The sequence below is a fragment of the Felis catus genome, chromosome C1, assembly GCF_018350175.1.
Source record: "Felis catus isolate Fca126 chromosome C1, F.catus_Fca126_mat1.0, whole genome shotgun sequence".
Taxonomy (NCBI): Eukaryota; Metazoa; Chordata; class Mammalia; order Carnivora; family Felidae; genus Felis; species Felis catus.
Genome location: NC_058375.1, coordinates 134,912,940 through 134,936,475, shown reverse-complemented (window position 1 = coordinate 134,936,475; position 23,536 = coordinate 134,912,940). Strand labels below are relative to the sequence as shown.

At 38.8% G+C, this 23,536-nt stretch overlaps 1 protein-coding gene across 13 annotated transcripts in view; it reads left to right on the top strand.

Annotated features, from left to right (window-relative positions):
• Positions 1-23,536, top strand: part of GTDC1 (glycosyltransferase like domain containing 1) — a 422,851-nt gene that overhangs the window by 354,969 nt on the left and 44,346 nt on the right. For 12 of the 13 annotated variants that reach the window (XM_045033733.1, XM_045033732.1, XM_045033729.1 and 9 more), the window contains one exon: positions 10,519-10,628. In XM_045033733.1, the coding sequence (XP_044889668.1) occupies positions 10,519-10,628 (110 nt within the window). Of the gene's footprint in view, positions 1-10,518; positions 10,629-14,811; positions 17,438-23,536 lie in introns of those variants that run through there. The other variant, XM_045033730.1, reaches the window with a different exon arrangement.

Below are 23,536 nucleotides of genomic sequence, written 5' to 3'. Positions count from 1 at the left end.
CAGCCATGACAGAACCATCATTCATTCATTTCAAAGTCATATTTTGAGTACCTGCCAACTTCTGAGTCAAAGAGTTTCTCTGATGTTGTGGGACTTCCAGACTAATTATTATAAGGGGACAGCATACAAATAATTATGAAATAACGTAAAAGCACTTCATGAAAGCATCATCAGTGTGTATGAATGTTGATATTGGAGTGATTCAGAGTGAGATGGGATGTCACAGGGGTGACTACTAGTAACAATAAATTTCAAGTCAGTGAGAGAGACAATGGACAAGGAGCGGCAGAGAGAGGGAGAGAACATGTTCCATTCTCAAAAACTGCAGGCACAAGAGCTGTGGATTGTGAACAACAGAGACAAAGGGAGAAGATGAAAATGAATATGAATACCAGTGCTGGGGCGCCTGGGTGGCTGTCGGTTGAGCATCCGGCATCGGCTCAGGTCATGATCTCCCAGTTTGTGGGTTCGAGCCCTGCATCGGGCTCTGTGCTGACAGCTCAGAGCCTGGAGCCTGCTTCAGATTCTGTGTCTCCCTCTCTCTCTGCCCCTCCCCCGCTCATTCTCTCTCTCTCTCTCTCTCTCTCTCTCTCTCTCTCTCTCTCCTTCAAAAATAAATAAAAACATAAAAAATTTTTTTAAATGAATACCAGTGCTTATTTGGGATAATAGCAAGGGTAAATGGTTGATGGAAGTATCTAAATGTTGGAGGGCAGCCTAATTTCAATTTAATGGCTTTTAGTTACTGTAGAGAAGAGATAGCTAAGGAAGATCATGTTGAAGAGGATAATTGAACAATGTTTTGGAAGCTGAATTGGCAGAGGGGGAGAGGGTCTGAAGCTCAGTGGTGGTATAAAGGTACGAAGTGATAACATTGTACTTTAAAAATGGAAATTATCGGGGCGCCTGGGTGGCTCAGTCATCCGACTTTGGCTCAGGTCATGATCTCGCAGTTCATGGGTTCGAGCCCCGCATCGGGCTCTGTGCTGACAGCTTGGAGCCTGGAACCTGCTTCAGATTCTGTGTCTCCTCTCTCTGTTCCTCCCCTGCTCACTCTCTCTCTCTCTCTCTCTCTCTCTCTCTCTCGAAAATAAAGATTAAAAAAAATTTTAAGAAAAATGTGGAAATGATCAAACAACTCTTAAATTATTTGTATAGGAAAAAAATGGCAAAGTTGGTAATAAGTTGATTGGCAGGACAAGTTTGGAAGCAGCTTCCTTGCATTCAATAATGTGTCAGGCTTGAGATCCTGGAATACTGGAAGAATAAGGACATACCGATACTAGAAAGGAGCTTGGTCATTAATGCTGTTTGGCAGGGCAGTGTTTTGTTTTTAAGTATTATAGATGAGTTGTCATCGGAAGGGCCAAGTGAAGATTCTGACTACCCACCTGATTATATAAATGGTAAAGTCATAATCTACAGTAGATGGGAATAAGAAGATTAGATTCACAAGAGGTGATCTAGATTTAGAGTCAGTTTTGAGTAATAACTTTTTACATTGTATGCCTGGCCTTGTTCTAGACGTGGGGAATGTTGGGTAAACAAAGGCATGAGTTCTGCCCTTGTGGAACTTGCAACGTAGCAGAAGGTAAAGCAGGTGAAACTTTGAAACTAGGATAGTTCCAGAAGTACAGCAAACATTGTAGGAAGGGGGGAAAGGGCCTTGGTTAGAGATGTGGGACGGGTGCATTTGTAGGACAAGAGGAAAAACAAGAAAGAATTAAGGATTCTACAAAAGAGAAATTTGAATGTTATAAAAAGTGCTAGATGTCACTTTTAGTATTAGTTGAAACACCAAAAAATAAGAAACAAGTGTCCATTAAGAGAAGAATTTACTTAAAATTATGAAATACGAGGTAAACATTTTGAAATTAAGTATCTATATGCACTGATGGAGATCCATGTCTATCATGTAGCTAGTGAAAATGGAAAGTGCAGAATGACTGGTACTGTTCTCATGTTTATAAAACGAGGAAGGTATATTTACAAACACACGCACACAAATGTATGTGTTTGCGTCTGCCTAGAAATAGGTCAGGAACCCTACGCACCAAACACCTGTAAAGTAGTGGTTACACCCAAAGAGTAAAATCAGGAAGAGTAAGGAATAGGGGCTTTCAGTGGAGGCACCATATATTTCTGAATTATTTGTATTTTATTACAATGAGCATTTTTTTTAATTGAAATAGGTAGTAAAATAATTGTAGAATCACATGCAGTTGCAAGAAATTATTAAGAGTCACCTCCTGGAATGCCGATGCTCCAAATGTTGGCTCTTCTGTTGTCCAATAGGTCTCTGAGCTTCAGTTCTTTTTTATGTTCTTTTTTAAAAAAAAATTTGGTCTATTTTCTTGTGAAAGTTCACACTGAGTAAATTTGATTTATCTCAAGATCACGGATTCTGTTCCCTGAAATACTTTTTCTACTAATGAGCCCAGCCAGTGAGGCATTGTTTGTTGTTGTTGTTGTTGTTATTATTATTATTAATTATACTTTCAGCACTATTATTTCCATCTCACCGACGCTGAGATTCAGCTTAATTTTTTTTTCTAATGTTCATTTATTTTTGGGAAAGAGAGACAGTGTGAGCAGGGGAGAGGCAGAAAGAGAGAGAGAGAGAGGGAGAGAGAGGATCCCAAGCAGACTTCTCATTGTCAGTGCAAAGCCCAGCGTGGGACTCAAACCCACAGACCGTGAGATCATGGCCTGAGCCAAAGTTAGACACTCAACCAACTGAGCGACCGAGGCACCTCTGAGATTGAGCCCTTTAAAATCTGACTGGAAGCTTCCTGACAGGGTAAAATAGGGAACAAGAATAATGTATTTTCCTATATGAGAGGTAGAAACACAGTTCTCAGGGACATCAGAGAGTTTCCTAGACTGAACCCTGGAAGAAGTCTCTAACTATAGGAGGTGGACTGATGGGGTAGTTCTCAGGGTAACTAGCAAGCAGTTTTGAATGTGTCCCTACGTGTCTTAGAAATGTTATAATTCAAAAGAAAATATAAATGATTAGTCAGTTTCAAATTACAGCCCCAGTCACCACATTTCACAAGGAGCAACTTTATTATAAAGGGAAATAGGAAGTCTTAGTGATGAACTGGGGAAAGAGTTTAGTTCCATAGAACCTCCCAGGTCTACGGGGAAGTAATTACGTACATCATGATGATTTAAAAGTATGTGGCTCATACGGTTAAGTGTCTGACTCTTGATTTCGGCTCAGGTCATGTGCTGCGCTGACAGTGCTGGGCCTGCTTGGGATCCTCTCTCTCCCTCTCTTTCTGCCCCCCTCCCCTCTCTTTAAATAAGTAAATAAACTTCAAAAAAGAAGTATGTGTAATAAGTGGATGCCACTTAAGTAACATCCCCTAAATGGGGAAGACCCACTTCATCTTAATTAAGGTTTTTCACGGCCTGCCAGTTCTTTGAGGCATGGGTATCTGCAGGCTTCCTGGCCAAAGTTGCAGAGAAGGAGAGCTTATTGATGAATTAGATAGCTGAGTGAAATTATTGTATACAGTATCCAGGAAGAGAGGAAATCACTGTTGCAGAGAAACAACCTGGGGGCTGTATGTTTTTAGCAATGGGGAGATTTTAAAGGTAATCCTGTTGTGGGACCTAATGGCAAGGAAATGATTTGTTTTCACTGGATGGCCATCTGGATGGAATGGGTGGGAAGATTTAATTGGGGAGAGGGTCATTGGGTTGTAGTCTAAATACACTATTTGGAAAACCAGCAAGGATCATTTCTAAGAAAGCAGAGTGGTCACTGCTGTCAATCGTAAGAGCAAAAACATGGGAAGCTTGAGAATGAATGGAGCAGGGGTGGGACTTGGTATTGTTAAAGGACAGTTTCAGCCAAGAGAGTGCAGAGATGGGAGCAGAGTTGTAGGGGAAGCACAGGAAGGAGGAAAGACAGACATAGCTCATGTTCTAAGATGAGATGACCTGTGAAAAGTCACCTAGAAATAGTACATTATTGGAACCTTATTGTCAATAAATGTTATCGGGTAGGAGGGGTCACTTAAAAATGCAAAGACATGAGTGAAGAATTGTAGAGAAGGGAATAGAATCAGAGGCTTTAGGAAGGAAATTGGATGCAAGAACACAGGTGTCTCAACAAGAAGCTAGTGGAAGATCTACAGCTCTAATGGACTTTGGATTTTGAAAGACAGACAGCTCTCCCTCTGCTATTAAAAGGAAAGATGAGAATATGAATGTGCAGATGGCATGAAACCCTGATATGCATAAATTAGAATTTTATTTTTCTATAACTTAATTTCTGTGCAGTGGCCCATTGCACTAGGGTGCCAGAAAGCTCAAGTAGTTCAAGATCCTGTCTTCCATTTTCCTGGTCCCCCTTCCTCACAGGCCACAGCTGAGGGATCCCTTGCTTCTGTCTGTCTGCCAGCTGCTCTGTGATTCTTCCATGACATTCACAGGAACCATGGTTCCACCCTCCTGCCTACCACAGCTCGGGAATCTCTCACATGCGTCCCCAGTGCTGTCTGCCTAGATACACGCACTCAGACATTCACTGTCTGCAGCCGTGCTTCCCCCTCAAGGTTCTAAACCAGGAAGTATAGTGCGCGGTTTCTGCGACTTTCAAAGTGCTTTCCCCTCACCTCTCCTCCACCAGTCCTTCGTGTTTCTTATCTGGAGGTGAAACGGCGACACAGGGTGGAAGGGTGTTTGCTACACTCATGTGGCATTTGGCTTAAATACTTGCTCCTGTCTGAAGTCCTTGCCATTTCTACGTGCATTTTTGCTCCTGTGATCAACCGAGAGGATTGCCCCCTTTTTTGTGTGTGAGCGCTGGAGGCCCCCACGCCGGGCCCATGCTTTTTCTGAAGCAATGGACATAAAATATCTTAGCATCTCGAGTGTGCTGGGGAGGAGAGGAGATGGAATAAATTGATTAACATCTCTTAAATATTAAAATACTACAAATACCAAAGAGAAGAGAATGAGAGCTTACTGTATATCTCCAGAGTGCCAGGCATTTCTTCATTCCAAACAACCAATTTTTTTTTAATGTGGGTATTATTGGTATCCCATTTTAAGGATGAATAAACTGAGGTTGTATGAGGGTATGAACATACCTGCAGTCATACTGCCGGTCAGTGGCAGAGCCACTTTTCTCTGCAGTGCACATTTCACTCTTCCTCTAAAAGTCAAGTTGAAGGACAGAATGCAGTATGAGCGGTATTCAGAGAAAGCCACAGTGGATACTCTTGGTCTTGGTCAGCCATGGTGGGGAGGTCTGGTGGAGTTAGAGAGCAGCACTAGTAACATCTGAGAGAGACAGAGAGAGAAGTCAAGAAGTTGGTGGCTATAAAAGTATTGGTTGGATCCTATTTGAAGCAGCACTGGAGAAGCAGAAGCAGCACATGCGGAGGGAAACTAGAACTGATTATTGGTACGTCAGGCGTATGGAGGGGAACAAAAAGTTTATGGCCCTAGAAAGGACAGCAGAAAAGTAAATGGTCGTGACAACTAACACAGGGTAATAAATGGAAGCTTTATGTTTTTGAACAAGGAACATGTCACTGAATTTGGAAATAAAGCAGTACATGATGATGAGGAAGTAGAGACGGAGGTTAGTAGAGTATCAGAAAGGGAAAGAAGTTAGAGACCATGGTGTTAGAGAGATCATAATTTTATATTACTTCCACATATTCTGATTTCCATCTTTTATCCAATGGGTTCTAACCTCAAGTCACTAGAATCCAAGGTATGTCCAGGGCTTGATGGTCTGGAAACAAAACCACAGACTGAAGGTGCTAACTCTTTTTCTCTCGTTATATGTAGGAAGAAAGAAATAAAAGAAATACAGAATCAAAGACTATCTGTATAGAAAGAGAATGACTTTCAGTTGATGAGACATGATTTCAAATGCAGACTCAGTGTCTTCTGTGTGATCTTAAATGGAGGAATAATTGTGTTTGACGACTTGTTGAGAGGCTTAACTAAGATTGTGATCAGGTGCCTGGCATGGGATCCTGAGCATGACAGGAGCTCTATAAATGCCACTCATTTTTTCCATACTTTCATTTATTCAACACATATTGTCTCAGCAGCTCATTTTGTGCCACAGATAATGTAGCAGTCAGCATAGGCCACACTATGCTGCAGTAACGAACATCCCTCCCCATCTCACTAAGTTTACTTATCTCACTAACTCTGCACCTTTAGGTGGCTTTGCCTCCATGTGGCAGTCCAGACTGCTTTACTCTTACCCTAATGATCTCAACACAAGACCTCCTCAAGGATCACTGCACCCGAGAAAGTGCTATCCAGAACTGCTCTTAGATACTTCTACCCAGAAGTAACACAAATCAGCATGCAACCCATTGACCAGAACTAGGTCTCTGGCCTCCCCTTCTGGGAGGGGTGAGCGCAGAGTCTTCTGGGTGCCCAGAGGAGAAAAGAACTGGATATTGATGAACATAAGTAAAGTCTACCACTACTTGGCAAGGCACTGGGTACTTATAGTGAACAAAACAGACGTTACTTATCTTTCCCTCATGGAGCTCTCAGTCCAGAGTGACATGCTGCTGGGAAACAATAGTGTGGGTAAAGAGCCAGTTTTCTGCCCAGGCAATACAAGGAACTAGATCAAAGAGATTGCATTCCATAAGTATAAAGTTATGTGGGAAAATAGGAAAGGGTAACAGTTTAGTGTAAGTGACAAGTATGGAGAACTTAGAAATCCTCAATAAATATTTACTGAACGAATGTTAAATGAGGAATAAGAAGAAATTTAGCTCTACAAAACTAAACGGGAAAGGCAACAGAGAGAGAACAGATATAGGAAGAAAAAACACATGGAAACAGTTTATGCTTTTCAAATGTTCTGAATAATATTTGGGAATAAAAGCTGTTCTTGCTATATCTGCTGCTTCCAGTAAGCCTGAAATATTTCCGTGCTGGTCGCTTCTGCCATAGTTGGGCTGCTGAGAAACTCGTTCCCAGCCAGACTGTTTCATTCTTACCTATTCAAGAGTGTGGGGGATTGTGGGAGGCTTGGACTTTGACTCATCTTCGAGAATGTTTTATGATCAATCAAGTTTGCTCGATGGGCAGCTGTCAGATGTAGAGGTGTCACAAGAAATGAGGAATTAAGCTACTATAAATACTGAAAATGGTATAAAGTTAGGCAAAAATCCTATGAATGCAATTTTATGGCAGAATGTTAGAAAGGGGTAGTTCCTTAAAAGCATTAAAAATTATTTATACTTAAAACTCTATATTAAACAATAGAAAACATAAAAAAAAAGAAACATCTATAGCACAACCCCTCAAGGATAAACCATGGATGACCCATTGGATATTTGGAATGTGTTCCTCACTCAGCAAAACTTGTTGAGTCCTGCCACTGACTGCCATTCATTCCTTAATATATGGCTGTGGTGAAATATCTGTGCACAACATCTTTTTTTTTTAATATTTATTTATTTTTGGGAGAGAGAGAGACAGAGTGCAAGCGGGGGAGGGGCAGAGAGAGAGGGTGACAAAGAATCAGAAGCAGGCTCCAGGCTCTGAGCTGTCAGCACAGAGCCCCATGTGGGACTTGAACTCATGAACTGTGAGATCGTGACCTGAGCCGAAGTTGGACGCTTAACTGACAGCCACCCAGGCGCCCCTGTGCACAGCATCTTTAACGATCGTCTGAATGTTAAGAAATCACCCATTTTTCTAAGAAGAAAACTGAGAAAAATTTTTAGCAAAATTGACTATGTCACTTTGAGGGACGTAAATGAAATAAAGTATCTACTTATATGTAATCTATTAATTTAGACATAAATAGTGCTTTAAACCACATACCATGGTATAAAATAATTTTAGAAGTATTGCTCTTTTCCCACCCTTAAATTTCATGAAGCAGTTTTAGCCCAACTCCCCCTCCCATGCATTCTTGACATCAGTATGGTGGGTGCCATCTTTTCAGGAAGCTGGCATGTTTCCAGCACGTGTCATCTGGAACCCCGTCTAAGCTGCTTGGGGTGCAAGACTTGGGAAACTGTCATCACTGGAAATCTTTTCCTCAGCTCTAAAAACCCACTTAGTACTCACAATCTCTGATAACCACTTATTCTATTACTTTTTTCAGTGATCTTTAAAATACTTGTTTTAAGCAACACCCAACACTTTGAACTGTTAGGTCATGCCTCTCAAAACAATTACTAAGTTAGTAGTAATATATGCCTTTGCTTCTGTTTTTACCAGTTTCGTCAAGTGAATGACTGCTAACACCATCCAAAACTCTCACCAGTAGGCATTGTTTCAGGTTAATGCAACTTCCCTAAACAGTACTTTATTCAAAATAAAGTAACTGAGGGAGTGCCCGGTATCATGAGAGACATTAGAAGGACTTAAGTATAAAATGCCTCTTTTCCTGAGGGATAATTTTGGGGAAGAAAAATCTCACTTTACATTCGTCCATATATTATACTTTAAACAAGAGAGGGATTCATACAAATCTCTTTTGTGTTCTTATGCAAAGTGACTGTTGAATATGAAAGCTATTGTCCACCTATAAAAATATCTAAAGAAATGGGTCAGCTGCCTTATTTTTCATTTAAATAAATTGAATGAAAATATTTTTAAAAATCAAAAGGAAGCCGTAGGATTGTAATTCATTTATCTCTTGTAGCAACACTGAAAATATAGGTCCATAAACCCTGCTGCCTTGAAAATACTCATATTGCGATCTTTTCATATTGGGGGAAAGCTTCTCCCCAATTAAACCTCCTCCCAGCCCCAAACCACATCTATTTTAAGTTTAATACAGAACAAATAAACAAACAAAACAGCAGGAAATATTTAGAATAAATATTCTCTTTAGGATCTGTAGCCCAAATTTTTGAAACTCAGAATGAAAAATTTAGGCAACAGAGTGGCTAGATGTCCCTACAGTCTTCCTCTCTCTTTAAGACATATTACGTTATGTTATTTCCATTCTTTTCATCTAAGTATTTCCAAGAGAATCAGACTAAAAGAACATATTACAGATTAGGTGGCAGCTTTTTGATTGATATGGTTGAAGACAGCATATGGTGTATTCTTACTTTCAAACTCTTTTGAGTCTTTGTTCTTGCCCACAGCATATACAGTATATATGAGAACTATCCAGAAACTTCCCAGTGGTACATGTATGTAATATGCATCATTTTAAAAAGCGATGAACATTTTGCCATTGCATTCTTTATTATTTGAAGTAACTCAAAACAAGAGATACTGAGCTTAAAATAAGTTGTTACAGAACTCAAATTCTATAAGCTCTTGTAATTCCATAAAATTATAAATGCTGTTTTAAAATGTTAATCAGAAGATGCATTTGTTTTAATTCTTGATACTGAAAATATTGACTGAATTGTGAATTAACACATTTAGGGTTGCAGATGTCATTTTTCATGAGATTTCCTGAATGATGTAATTTTCATATTTCATATAGCAGTTTGATCAATTTACAGATTTATTTTACATAATTAGTTGGTAAATGAGAAATTCAATTGCTGATATATAACTATTTCTCTGCAATATAAAAAAATAAGTTAAAATTCTGAATTATAAATAAAAAAACAAATATTTTGAAGACATCTGGTCCACATCTGTCTGAAATAAGATAATTTAAAACAGTGCAATTAAATGTAAGAAATACTGAAACATTCACACCTTAGAATGTAAAAAATAACTCATTTCATTTTAATGTGATTTCTTGAACTGATGAATTTTTTTTTTATTTTAGTGTCCTTTAGCCCCTCATTCTGTCATTATAAAGGAGACTGACAAGCTAAACAAACAAAAATAATCCATGTTTTTCAAAGCCTCTACTAAATGAAAGAATTATCTTTATTACTATTCTTTTATGAGTTGACTAACCTCCACTCCTGAGTTAATACTCAGCGGACTTAGACTCAGGCCTACCCCCTTTTGATGTATTTATAATTCTCCATTCAATTATTTAAAATGAGAGATTAGTGAGAGAGTCTGTAATCTCGCTCCCTAAATTGTGCGTTCCTTGTGGGCACAAAGGGACTGAGTAAATGTGAGAGGAAGGTATTCAGACCCATGAAAATGAAAAACATCTTTGGTACGTTCTCATGATCAGTAGAGAATCGTCCTTTGAAGACTGGTCTTTTCTTTTGTTCAAAACCCATGTTAAGTGGAAAATTAACCATTTTAAGAGAAAGGAAAATACACTAGACTTTCTATAGTCTAACCAAAAAAATGTGAAAAACAAGATAGATTTCTCCTTTCATAAAAGGCTGCGGAGCCTTAAGATTTCAATAGAACTGGGTTTTGATTCATGAGAGAGAAGTTACGTTCATGAAATCACTCAATGCCGATGCTACAATTTAAGGTTATAGGGGAAAATCTCTGCATGGATGTCAGAAGCTCCCTTAACTGGCAATAGACCACGAAAGGAATTGATACTGTGAGAAGTGAAAACATCGTTCCTGACGCATACCCTAAGGTTTCACAAGTTATATTTTGTGTGTTTATTTCCAGGGAACATGATAAAGATCCAGAGAGTTTTTTTAAGGTATTAATGCACCTTAAGGACTTAGGACTCAATTTCCATGTGTCTGTCCTTGGAGAAACCTTCACAGATGTCCCAGGTATCTCTTTTGAATTTTCTAATGTGTAATTTTATAGATGACATAAGCTCTACAACTGAAGTATTAATTTCCATGTTTCCCTTTGTCAGAATAATCAAGATGAGCACTGTTAACCAAAAGATTATACGATGGCATTAAAGTGTGATTCAATTAAAAAAATACTTAAGTAAGCATTCTTTGATTTAAGTTGAGAACGTGAAGTCATCTCTTTTATCAAATATAGTTTATACAATGTAACTTGATGTAAATAAAATATATTGCTTTAGGCATCTTAACACTTAAGGAAAGCGGGAATTTGTAATTGGATGTACAACCTCTCACCCCTGGGGTCACTGGTTTGAATCCTCCTCACGTTGGTAATAGCCGAAATACATTACCATCTGTTGAGGTGGACTGTGTGAAGCATTTTGGCATCAGGCTTGTAATGTGGAGTAGCCCACAGTCCACATCCTAGTTGTCATTGCCCCGTGCCTTGCTTACTGAGTTGAGAAAACAAACGAAACTCTGAAGCTGATAGCAGCAGGCCTTCTCATCCCTAATGCCACATGGAGCCTTTTCAGAACCATTTCCTTCACCTTCATCCTCAGTGGGCATGTTTGGGTCAGTGAGATGAGCATTCTGACCCCTTTCATAAGCACTTAATTGCTCGTATTATTTTAATTGAGGAATAATTGACATACGATATTATATTACTTATGGTATTATACTGGTACAATAGTGATCTGACATTTGTATACATTGTGGAAATAGACACTACTGTAAATCTAGTTAGAACCTGTCACCTTCCCAAATTAATGCAATATCATTGAGTATATTCTCCATGTTGTACATTACATCCCTATGACTTACTTATTTTGGGACTGCAACTTTATACCTCTTAATCTCCTTCATCCATATCCTCCCCCAACCCACGTCCCCTCTGGCAACCACCAAACGGTTCTCTGTATCTAGGAGTCTGGGCAGGGGTGGGGAGGTTGTTTTGTTTGTTTTGTTTTTTAGATGACACATATAAGTGAAATCACACAATATTTGTCTTTCTCTGACTTACTTCAGTTACCATAATACCTTCAAGGTCTACCATGTTGCAGATATCAAGATCTCATTTTTTATGGCTGAGTTGTATTCCACTGTGAGAGGGGTGTGTGTGTGTGTGTGTGTGTGTGTGTGTGTGTGTGTGCGTGTGTGTATGTGTACCAAGTTTTCTTTATCCATCCATCCATCAGTGGACATTTAGTTTATTTCCATATCTTGGTTATTGTACATAATGCCACAATGAACATAGGGATGCATACATCTTTTCAAATTAGGATTTTTGTTTTCTTTGGATAAATACCCTGTAGTGGAATTGCTGGATCATATGGTAGCTCTATCTTTAATTTTTTTTGAGGAACCTCCATACTGTTTTCCATAGTGGCTGCACCAACTTACATTCCCACCAATAGTATATGAGTGTTCTCTTTTCTCCACATCCTTGCCAACATTTGTTATTTCTTGTCTTTCCGATAATAGCCATTTTGATAGGTATAAGGAGATATCTCATTATGCTTTTTATTTGCATTACCCTGATGCCTAGTGATGTTGAGCATCTTTTTCATGTGTCTGTTAGTCATCTATATGGAAAAATGTCTATTCCGATTTTCTGTCATTTTTTAATCATATTTTTGGGTTCTTTTTTTGTCATTGAGCAAAGTTCTTTCTATATTTTCAGTATTAACCCCTTATTGCATATATGATTTGCAGTTATCTTCTCACATTCATTGGTTGCCATTCCGTTATGTTAATGGCTTCCTTAGCTGTGGAGAAGCTTTTTAGTTTGATGTAGTCCCATTTGTTTATCTTTGTTTTTGGAGTCAGAGCCAAAAAAAAAAATCACTAAGGCCAACATCAAGGAGCTTACTGCCCATGTTTTCATCTAGGAGTTTTATAGCTTCAGGTCTTACACTTGAGACTTTAATCCATATTGACTTAATTAATATTTATAGTGTTCTAAGATGGTGCTCCAGTGTTATTCTGGACAGGTAACTGTCCAGTTTTCCCAACACCATTTGCTGAAAAGTCTTTTCTTTCCCTAGAATACTCTGTATGCTGTTCTATTGATCTGTGTATTTGTTTTAATGCTGATACCATATTGTTTTGATGACTATAGCTTTGTAGTGTAGTTTGAAATCAGGGAGCCTGATCCTTGTAGCTTTATTCTTTCTCAAGATTGTTTTGGCTGTTCATGTGCCTTTGTGGTTTCATACAAATTTTCTAATTATTTGCTCTAGTTCTATGAAAAATGTCACTGGAATTTTGATAGGAGTTTCAGTGAATCTGTAGGTTTCTTTGGATAGTAGGGGCATTTTAACAATGTTAATTCTTCCAATCCATGAGCATAGAATATGTTTCCATTTATTTGTGTCTTCTTCAATTTTTTTTCACCAATGTTTCCTAGTTTTCATTTTCTCAGTCTTTCATCTTCTTGGTTAAATTTCCTCCTAGATATTTTATTCTTTTTATGTGATTGTAGATGGAATTGTTTTTCTTGAATTCTATTTCTGATAGCTTGTTATTAGTGTGTAAAAATGCAACAGGTTTTTGTATGTCAATTTTGTATCCAGCATCTTCAGTGAATTAGTTGATTAGTTCCAACAGTTTTTGGTAGACTCTTTAGAGTTTTCTGTATATACTATCCTGCCATTTGCAAATAGGGACAGTTTTACTTCTTTCTGTCCAATTTGTATGCCTTTTATTCCTTTTTCTTACCTAATTGCAGTGCCTAGGACTTCTAGTACCATATTGAATAAAAGTGACTAGAGTGGGCCTCCTTGTCTTGATTCTGATGTTAGAGGAAAAGCTTTCTACGTTTTAGCTTTTCACTGGTGAGTATGATGTTAGCTGTGTGTTTGTCATTATAGCTTCTATTATGTTCAGATGTATTTCCTCTCTACCCACTTTGCTGAGAGTTTTCATACATGGATATTGAATTTTGTCAAGTGCTTTTTCTACATTTATTAAGGTGATCGTATGCTTTTTATTTTTCATTTTGTTAATGTGGCATATTACGTTGATTGGTTTGCAGATACTGAACTTTCCTTGCATCTCTGGAACCAGTTCCACTTGATCAAGTTATGGGATCCTTTTAATGTATTGCTGAGTTTGGTTTGCTGCTGTTTTGTTGAGGAATTTTACATCTATGTTCATCAGGAATATTGGCCTGTAATGTGTGTGTGTGTGTGTGTGTGTGATGTCCTTGTCTGCTTTTGGTATCAGAATAATGCTAATCTCACAAAATGAATCTGGAAGCTTTGGTCAGAAGTGTGGTAGAATAGGACCAAAGTATGGAGGATCGTGATAATCAAAGTAGATTAGGGAAAAGTAAGAAATAAGGAACCTAGACCTTGAACGGGAAAGAAATGTGATGAAACTTGTATTTTAGAAAGATTTATCTTTCAGTGGTATGTAGGCAGATTCACAGTAAGACATTACAGTGATAATCCAAATGTAATTCTGGAGGTGGTGGCTGAGAGATTAGTGAGAGGAATGTATGACAGAGGTATTCTCAAGGAAAACACAGAAATGAATTTAGAAGATGGATAGCTGTAGAAGGAAGAAGAAAAATTCTGCTCATTTGCCAAGCTGGTGAGTTCAATTCTGTTTGTGGCAGCATTGAGGTGTTTGTGGATGGACTGAGAAGTGTGGCTGGAGGAAGTCCCTAAGCAAAAGGCTTCTCAGCCAGTTTTACTGGCGAGTAGTTTTAAGCCAGCACTACAGAAAAGACTAAGGTTTTACTCTCAGGGCAATGTTCTTGGGATCACAGTCTCCCCTCCCACACATTTACGTTGAGCTGTTTAGAGCAGTATGGAATGTTGTAAGTGGGGTGGGGAGCATTAGTGGCCCAAGGACTGAGTGCTCAGTAGTTACAGGTCCAATCTTATTACCTAACTTTGGCTAGAGTTCAGCATATATTTGCTGAGCATTATAGGAGAGGATTTCCACAGTGCAGAAGACTTGGTCTCCACCTTCAGGGAGCTTTGCCTTGGGCAGACACTTATATACAACTAACAGGTGCCTAAGATGCTGTGAAGTAATTAGGGAATACTGTGGAAGCCCATAGAAGAGGGTATCCTATTATCTATGATATTTCTAGTCTCAACTGGGAGTCCTTTTTGTCATAGCCTCTACTCCATCTCTGTCCTTCCAGACTCGAGTCAGCGCTCTTCCTGGTCACAGCACTTCACCTTGCATATAAAAGCAATCCGAGTTGTGTGGATGAACGAGCCTGGCAACTTTCCAGGTTGTGTTCCTGGAAGGCTACCTTGCCAGTCTTTACTCCAAAGTTTTCCTAACAGGCCATTCTGTGTATTTTCAGCTGTTCTTATCATTGTTCCGGTTTAGAAGCACTTATGTAGCACTCACTGTATTCCAGGCATTGTTCTAAGCTATTTACAAATGTTAACTCTAACCTTTCATAGCTGTCTTGTTCAGTATTATTACTATCTCCACTTTTTCAGGTTGGGAAACTAAGGCACAGAGAAATTAAGTAAGGTCACATAGCTAGGTAGTAGTTTTTACCACTGTGTTAATGCGTTATGTGTTCTTGTTTTCCAAATTGTTTCTCTAAGTTTAAAGGTTATTTTTTTCCCCAGCTCACCATCTAGAACTTCACAAAAAGGTTACCTACCAGGCATACATTTATTTGCCTGTTACCTCTTCTAGAGGCTACATTAGCATATCTAAAACCCATATCATAAACCAACTTACATACTCTGTAATACCAGCCAGAATACTTACTCTGAATGCTGTTAACAGTTATAAGAAAATGGTTTTCTTGTCAATAATTGTAATAATAATGATTATTATGCTATTAATTGCTACTCTTTATCGACAGTTTGCCTCTTACTTGGTCCTTTGCCACATCATTTACTGTAATGTTCCTGATAAGCTCGATGGAGTAGGTATTATGATCCCACCTGATAGGTAGAGAAACTGATACTCTGAAGGCTTAAGTCATTTTGATTGCACTGCCTGTAAGTTAAACTTTTCTCTTTCACATGTAAGCTTAGATGTATTGGAAAACTAAGAAAGGTTTACAATCTGACTGCATGACCATTCATTACTCTCTTTTTTGGCTTTTTTAATTGAGATATGATTTATATATAACATTTGTGTAAGTTTAAGGTGTCCAGAATGTTAATTTGATACATTTATGTAGTTTGATATGATTACTACTGTAGCTTTAGCTGAATATCTCTATCATATGACATAATCATCATTTCCTTTTTGTGGTGAGAACATTTAAACTCTAGGCTCTTAGCAGTCTTGAAGTATACAATACAGTATTGTTGACTGTAATCACTATGCTGCGCATTAGATCTCCAGAATTCTCTTCTAGCTGCAAGCTTGTGCCTTAATTACTTTGTATCCAACTTTCTTCTCCTTCCCTCTGCACAGACCTCTTAGGGAAATCTAGCACATCTGAGTAATGGCATTAATGCCAATGAGTTTCACTGCCCTTTTGATGAAACAACCTCCATTAACTTTCTTTTGAAAACTGTAATAGAGCAACATTGTAGAGTCTCCATACTATTGATTATTTTCAAGTGTGTTGATTATTTTCAAATTATGTTGTTGTAAGGTTTTTATAACCCTTTTCCTGAGAAGTGTGGTAGATTAAGATTATTGATTCTAGTTTATAGATGCATTGTTTATAGCTCTTTTGAGTCATTCTTTTTTTTTTTTTTCTGAGGTGGGGAGGGGCAGAGGGAGAGAGAAAATCCCAAACAGGCCCCACACTCAGTGTAGGGCCTGATGTGGGGCTTGATCCCAGAATGGGAGAGAGCAGAAATATTTGGTGAATAGCACTGTTGACCACTATAGTTCTTTAATATGCATCATGATCTGTGGCTCATTAGAGAGAAAATCAAGCCTATCCAAGATGTCTGCCTTAATCTGAGTGAGTCTATTGCCATTGAGTAAAGAACTCTTAACAAGTATTAGAGTATTGCCAATAGTCTTCTTGCCAGAAACAACCTAGCTGGTGTCAGAAGACACATCTAGCAACCATGTACCATAAGGCAGAGCAATATGAAGTCAAATCAGCCTCGTGGGAATGGAGTTAATGTCCAGAGACATTTTAATTGTCACAACGTTGGGGTAGGGTGTTACAGCTAGCAGGTAGAGGCCAGGGATGCTGCTAAATATTCTACAATGCACAGGAAAGCCCCACCCCCGTACCCCCACAAAGAATTATTCAACCTAAAATGTCAATGATGCCAAGATTGAGAAACTGATTTATAGGAATTGAAGTCAGAAGATCAGGTTGGGACTGCGTCCTATAGCTTTCTCGGTTAACCTCAGTTAACCCACCTATAGAATACAAAGCAGGAGATGAGAAAGAGAAATAATAACAGTAAAAACACCTGCCCTACCTACTGCAGTGAGTTATAATGTGGATTTCAGTACAATTAATTTGGAGGAAAGTGCTTTCTTAACTACCATGCAGATTTTGTTCTAACATTCATGGGCTTCCTTCAGAGTCTGTATATGGAGTGAGTCTTTAATGCATTTTGGATCCAAAGAAGATATTAATAATGCTGAACCTCAAAGGTTTATTTTTGACATTATTTTAAGTATTTTTAATTCAGAAAATTGAAGGACCATTCTGCTACATACATCATCTATCAGACTCCATGTTACAAATGAACCCAGAAACCCAGAAGCTCCTCAATGCAAATATTTCCGTTTTGACCAAGTCTCATGACAGGGTCACATTGTTAGCCCTTGATGGTTTAAAAAAAAAAAAAAAAGCAAATGCTTAAGTTATCAAGTCAATGGAATGTGTTTGTATACTTAGTAATTTCCCACAAATGATAATTCTAAACAATTTTTTTTTCAATGTTTATTTATTTTTGGGACAGAGAGAGACAGAGCATGAATGGGGGAGGGTCAGAGAGAGAGGGAGACACAGAATCGGAAACAGGCTCCAGGCTCTGAGCCATCAGCCCAGAGCCTGACGCGGGGCTCGAACTCACGGACCGCGAGATCGTGACCTGGCTGAAGTCGGATGCTTACCCGACTGCGCCACCCAGGCGCCCCCTAAACAATTTTTTTTTCTTTGAACAACCAAAGCCTTACAGCAGGGGTTCATCTTTCCCTACTGCAGACGTGGGGGAGAGGGGTTTTAGTGGTAGCCATTGGGGGACCAAAAAGATTGCAAGGAAGGTAAAAACCTGAACTACAGTTTTGGCAGACAGATATCCTTCTGGTTCACCTTTGATTTGAGGTTAAGAACAGTATGTGGAAAGCTTCTGGTTAGTATCTGGCATGACAATGGTTATTGCTATGCTCTTGGCATATTCCTGCTCCTTAGTTCTGGAGTCAAATGGTGGATGATTATATAACATTTCCCTCCCTTCCCATCTCCCTTTTCACTCCCAGCTATGATCTCATTTTCAGAAAAGCAGCTACACTAAGAGGGGTAGATAATAGAAAGTTTCTAGGAACACAAATAGCTTATATTACATTGATACAAAGGTATAAAATTTTGCTACAAGAGGATTCTAGCAGAAGGAAAGCTTATTAATATATTGATCAATGTTGAATTGTAAGATGATTCCATATGAGATGAAAGAAATGTGTCAGTAAGATTAAATAAATTCATTTTCCCAAGACCATGCCACTCCAAACCTTTCCTTCTCCTTTTTTTTTTTAATGTTATTACTACCTACTTATTCCCCTAATGTAGAAATATTTTCTGAGTCCTATCGTGGTCTGGCACCATACTGTGGACACCTGGAGTAGAAGATATGCTTCCTGCCCTCTAGAATCTTACTGTCTGGGAAGCAACAATGTTTTTATAATTGTTTCACTAAACCATACCCTTGTTTATATTGTAACATTTTCAAATAATTTTGAATACCTTACTTCATAATCTTTACATCAATGTAGTAAACATTCAACCAAGTATTAGCAGCCCAAATTTATAGCTGAGGAAAATGATTTATATTGGCCACATTTAAGTAGCATGGATCTGGGGCGCCTGGGTGGCTCAGTTGGTTAAGTGTCTGACTTCAGCTCAGGTAATGATCTCACAATTCATGGGTTCGAGCCCCATGTTGGGCTCTGCACTGACAGCTCAGAGCCTGGAACCTGCTTTGGATTCTGTGTCTCCCTCTCTCTGCCCCTCCACGCACTCACACTCTGTCTCTTTTTTTCTGTCAAAAATAAACTTTAACAAAAAAAATTTTTTAAGTAACATGGATGAGGTAGATTCTCAGTGGACAGGGCCACCTTCCCATGTTTGTTAATAATAAGCATACAGGTATTTTCCCAAGAGTATGATTGGGGAAATCAATTTCCCAAGAATATGATTTAAGACAGAAGTCTGTCTCTCAGTCCTTTGCTGAAGAAAATAACAAGATATATTGGGAAAGTAAGGAAGGTTCTAAAAATGCAGACATATATGCTCTTGACAAGAAAGAATAAATACAATAATAAAAATGACAATATCTCTTAACATAATTTATTAAATTAGCAAAATTCCAATAAAGATGCCAAAATATTACCTTCTATATCTTCACAGCATACTTCTAAAATTCTTATAAAATAAATAAATAAATAAATAAATAAATAAATAAATAAATAAATAAATAAATAAAATATCAAAGAATTCTCTGGCCAACAAATCATGAAGGAAAACATGTCCTACCATAGTCAGAACATGTATGGAGTGATAACTTTTAAAAGAGTACTTTGCAGATTCAAAAGCATGAAAGTAGAGAATTCAGAGATAAATGCAACTTGTATGTAAACTTAATATCCAACAGACTGAGGGTAACAAAAATTTATATTCCAGGTATAAAATATACTTTTAGAGAAAGCAAGAAATTAAATAAATAGTTTCAATGCACAAAAAAAATCACAGAAGAAATTAAGTATAGATTTTAAATATATATTATAGATAAAGGTTTGCAAAAGCATCAACACGTTGTAAGCACAATAACTTACTGAACTCTTACTCTGTGCCAAGAACAAGGCTAGGGCTTTTACTCTGGTATTTCATTTGGTATCACAGCTGTCCTCCCAGTAGGTACGATTACTGTCCTCTATGTACAAGCAAAGACACTAAGGCTTACCTTAAATAATGTGCCCAAAGTCACACAGCTAATAAATACTAGAGATGGTGATATCTAAAGAAATAAACGGCAAATCAAATTTGAGGGGAAAATCTAATTTTACCAGTAAAGAAGTAAGTATAAATATAAGGAACATGATGGAGCGGTTGCATGGACCCCAGAATAAAAGTAAAGGCATATCCTAAGGAAGACTGGCCAGTTTATGGGAAAACATCTGCAGGTATGGTGATGGCAACATAAAATATTTTTCCTGAGCTATGTAAGTTACTGTAACCTTTGTCTGACTGGGTGAGTTCTTTTTTTTTTTTTAATGTTTGTTTGTTTGTTTGTTTGTTTGTTTTTGAGAGAGAAAGAGAAGGAGCAGGGGAGAGGCAGAGAGAAGGGGGGCAGAGGATCCAAAGCAGCACAGAGCTCTGACAGCACAGAGCCGGATGAGGGGCTCAAACTCACAAACCAGGAGATCATGACCTGAGCTGAAGTCAGAAGCTTATCTGAGCCACCCGGGTGCCCCAGACTGGGTGATTTCACATCGGAGAATATATCCCATGAAAACACTCCTGTGTCTTGCTCTCGCTTCTGTTCCCTTTCTCCCAGTTGTAGCCCTTAATCTTCTGGCACCTTGAATCCCACAGAGGTTTCAGATTGATCTCAGCTCTCTGGACATTTTGGTATTCAATGTATGCACCCACTGTTACAAGAGTTCTTTCTAAACCTAGACCATACAAGAGAGTCACAACAGTACAACAGCAAGAGAAATATGTCTCACAGATTTTCTGCAGGATCAACATGAATTTCCTTGGTAGCTAATGAAGTTCTTCAAACCCCAACCCCAACTTGATTCCTTATGAATTCCAGTTCTCTTTCCCATGTCCGAGGCACATCTGTGCATTTACCCACCTCCATGTCTTGTGTTACTTGTTGATTAAATTCCTCTGCCCCGCCCCACATAAGCATATGCACACCCTTTCTTCCCCTCGCACAATCTCACCTCCATTGGTGCTTCTTGACCTTTACCCGCCCTTTCCCTTCCTGTCCTAATTGCCCAGAGCACCCATATTCATTCCATCTGTTGCAAAGCAGATATCACACTGCACTGGGATCACTTGTTGTCATAAGGGGCCATGGTGTAACTGACCAAAGACGCTTTGTGGAGAAGAGTACATACTCGGAAATCGGGGGAGCTGTAAGAGCAGAAGTCAGCAGTGCTCCCAGTTAGAAGGGCAGCTCCCCTGGCCCAGCTCTCATTTGTACCTCCAATAAGGGTGAGGTTCCCATTCAGGGCTTGAGAACCTCTCTTTTCCTTTCTCAGGAAAGGCTTATTACCTCTGCCACTGCCTGTCCCTCCCAAGTGCTCAGGGGACTCACTAGACACAAGTAACTGGTAACAAGTTACTTCTGTTCCTCCCCTAAACTTGAAGCCTGCTTGAAGTCCATTCCCACATCTATAAGTGCAATGTTTATCTTTTCTACCAAAACCAGAAAAGTCAGTTTTGCCATTCTCTAGGCACATTCATTTATTCATCGTCGGGGGGGGGGGGGGGGAGACCATGAGTATAATACGTTCTGGAATACAACTCCCAAAACATCTCTCAAGAAATTGTTCTCCAGAGTTGTAACAATGAAAACATGACTGAAGAAAAATGCTCTTTCATTTTCATAAACAGGAGTCTTCAAAGATTATGAGAAATGGGCACTTGGGGAAGCCTCGAGAAAATAGAGCAATTAAGTAATGACTGGGAAAAGGTCAAGACATTGATGAACCAATAAGAAATTAGAAATAGACCCTATTTTTTAAAGTATACGTGTACATATGACAAAAGGTTGGTAGATAGGAGGTCTTAGAATGTGGCTTTTGTACCTTGCTTTGGTATTTTATCTTTTTGAATCCCTGTAGTTTTATATGGTCATGATTTGGAGTGTAGTCTGGCCAAAAGAATGTGTGCCCCCAAAAAGGGACTATGGCAGAAGACCTGCCTGTTTTACAAACTCTTGTTTCCTGCAATGCCTTATCGGCCCAGGAGTCTCTTGACAGAAAGCAGCAGAAATAGGGAGTGAATATCCGGATCCAACCTAGTGAGTTTTTCCAGCTATATCTCTCCTTGTCCAACTTGGCTATTTTACAAATGGAAACCATCACAGATACATGGTACAATGGAATGAGACGGAGACACAGAATCCAAAGGAGGCTCCAGGCTCTCCGCTGTCAGCACAGAGCCTGACGCAGGGCTCAAAACCATGAACTGTGAGATCATGACCTGAGCTGAAGTGGGATGCTCAACCGACTGAGCCACCCAGGGCCCCTGGAATGAATTCTATCCTGGATTTTAAAAGGCTCAGGGACTGCTTGCAGGACTGCCCTGATCAGCCACGCCTCCTCTTTCAGCCTTTGTTTACTTATCCATAAAATCAAGTCATTCAAAGTAAGTTAGAACTAGAAGGGATCTTGGAGATCAGGGTGTGTCAGCTTTTAAAATGGGGTGCATGTCCCACCCCCAAGGGAATTTCACATAGTGACACTTTCTGCAAAAACAAGTCAGATAGTGACACTTTCTTACAGTGAAAACGACAAGCATAGTAATTCTGCTTTTTCAAAACATATTTTATGTCGTATCGTTCTGCTGCCTGTCTGCACTCCAATCCCAACCTCCACCCTCAGGTAGTTGAGAACCATTGATCGAGGCTGTCACAGTTATTCCAGCCACCTTTATGGCTGACTAACAGTTGCCCAAGGTTCCATCCTGTAAGCCTTTGCTAACTTGAACTTCCTAAAGCTTCATGCCTCTCACCTTCCCCTTTTCTCCTGCCTTTATCAAATAAAGTACAACTTCACTGGTCTGGATTTCTCAGTGTGGTTTCCACTACCTTCCTAGCCTTACTTCGTGAGTGTCCCCTGAAGGAAGCGCACATGTCACTACCTAAACCCTCTCCCTCCTCTGCCTGTCAAAGCTCAACCCATCTTCCATGATTCATCTCACCCGCCTTCCCTGACCTCTAAAACAGATATGCTAACTCCCATCTCTGAAGTCCGCAGGATTTTGCTTATACTTAGCTGTGTATTTGTCATACTTCAGTAAGTTAGGTGTTTCAGGATGGTGACTGTATCTTTACAGCTTCATACGACCCAAAGATCCTAATAAAGCAATGTTTTGAAACGTTTGACCATGATCCACACCAAGATATACATTTACATTGTGACCTAGTGTACACATGTGTGTGTGCTTATTTATAATTGAAACAAAACTTTCATAACAGCACATATTGCCTTTAATGATGCACTCTGATATTTTCTTTCTTTTCTGTTCTATTTGTTTCTTTTAATGCTGGTCTAAATTGATTTTATGACCCTTAATCACAGTTGTAAACAACACCATAATACAGCACATTGCACACAGTAGGTGTAATGTTGTGTATGTTTCATTCAATTAATGAGCCTTTTGACAAAATTATTATTGAAATATTACTGATCTGTGAATGTATTCAACTAACCCATTTTCATATAGTATGTTGCTTTAGATGTTAATTTCATTAAAAAATCTTTTACATTCTCAAAGTGATGCTGTTTTCTTTTTAATTTTACATGATGAATCAATCTGAGAAAGCAGTTCATTTTCATACATTTTTATAGTAAGATGAAGAAATGCAGTTGTACCATAATGATCATTGTGAAGGCAAAACTCCTAAGAGTAATGGATTGGACATATCATGATAGTTGGTGTTTATCGAGTGCTGAGTATGTGTCAGGCATTGTGCTAGGTGCTTTATGTACATTTCCTCTAATCCTTCGACAGCCCT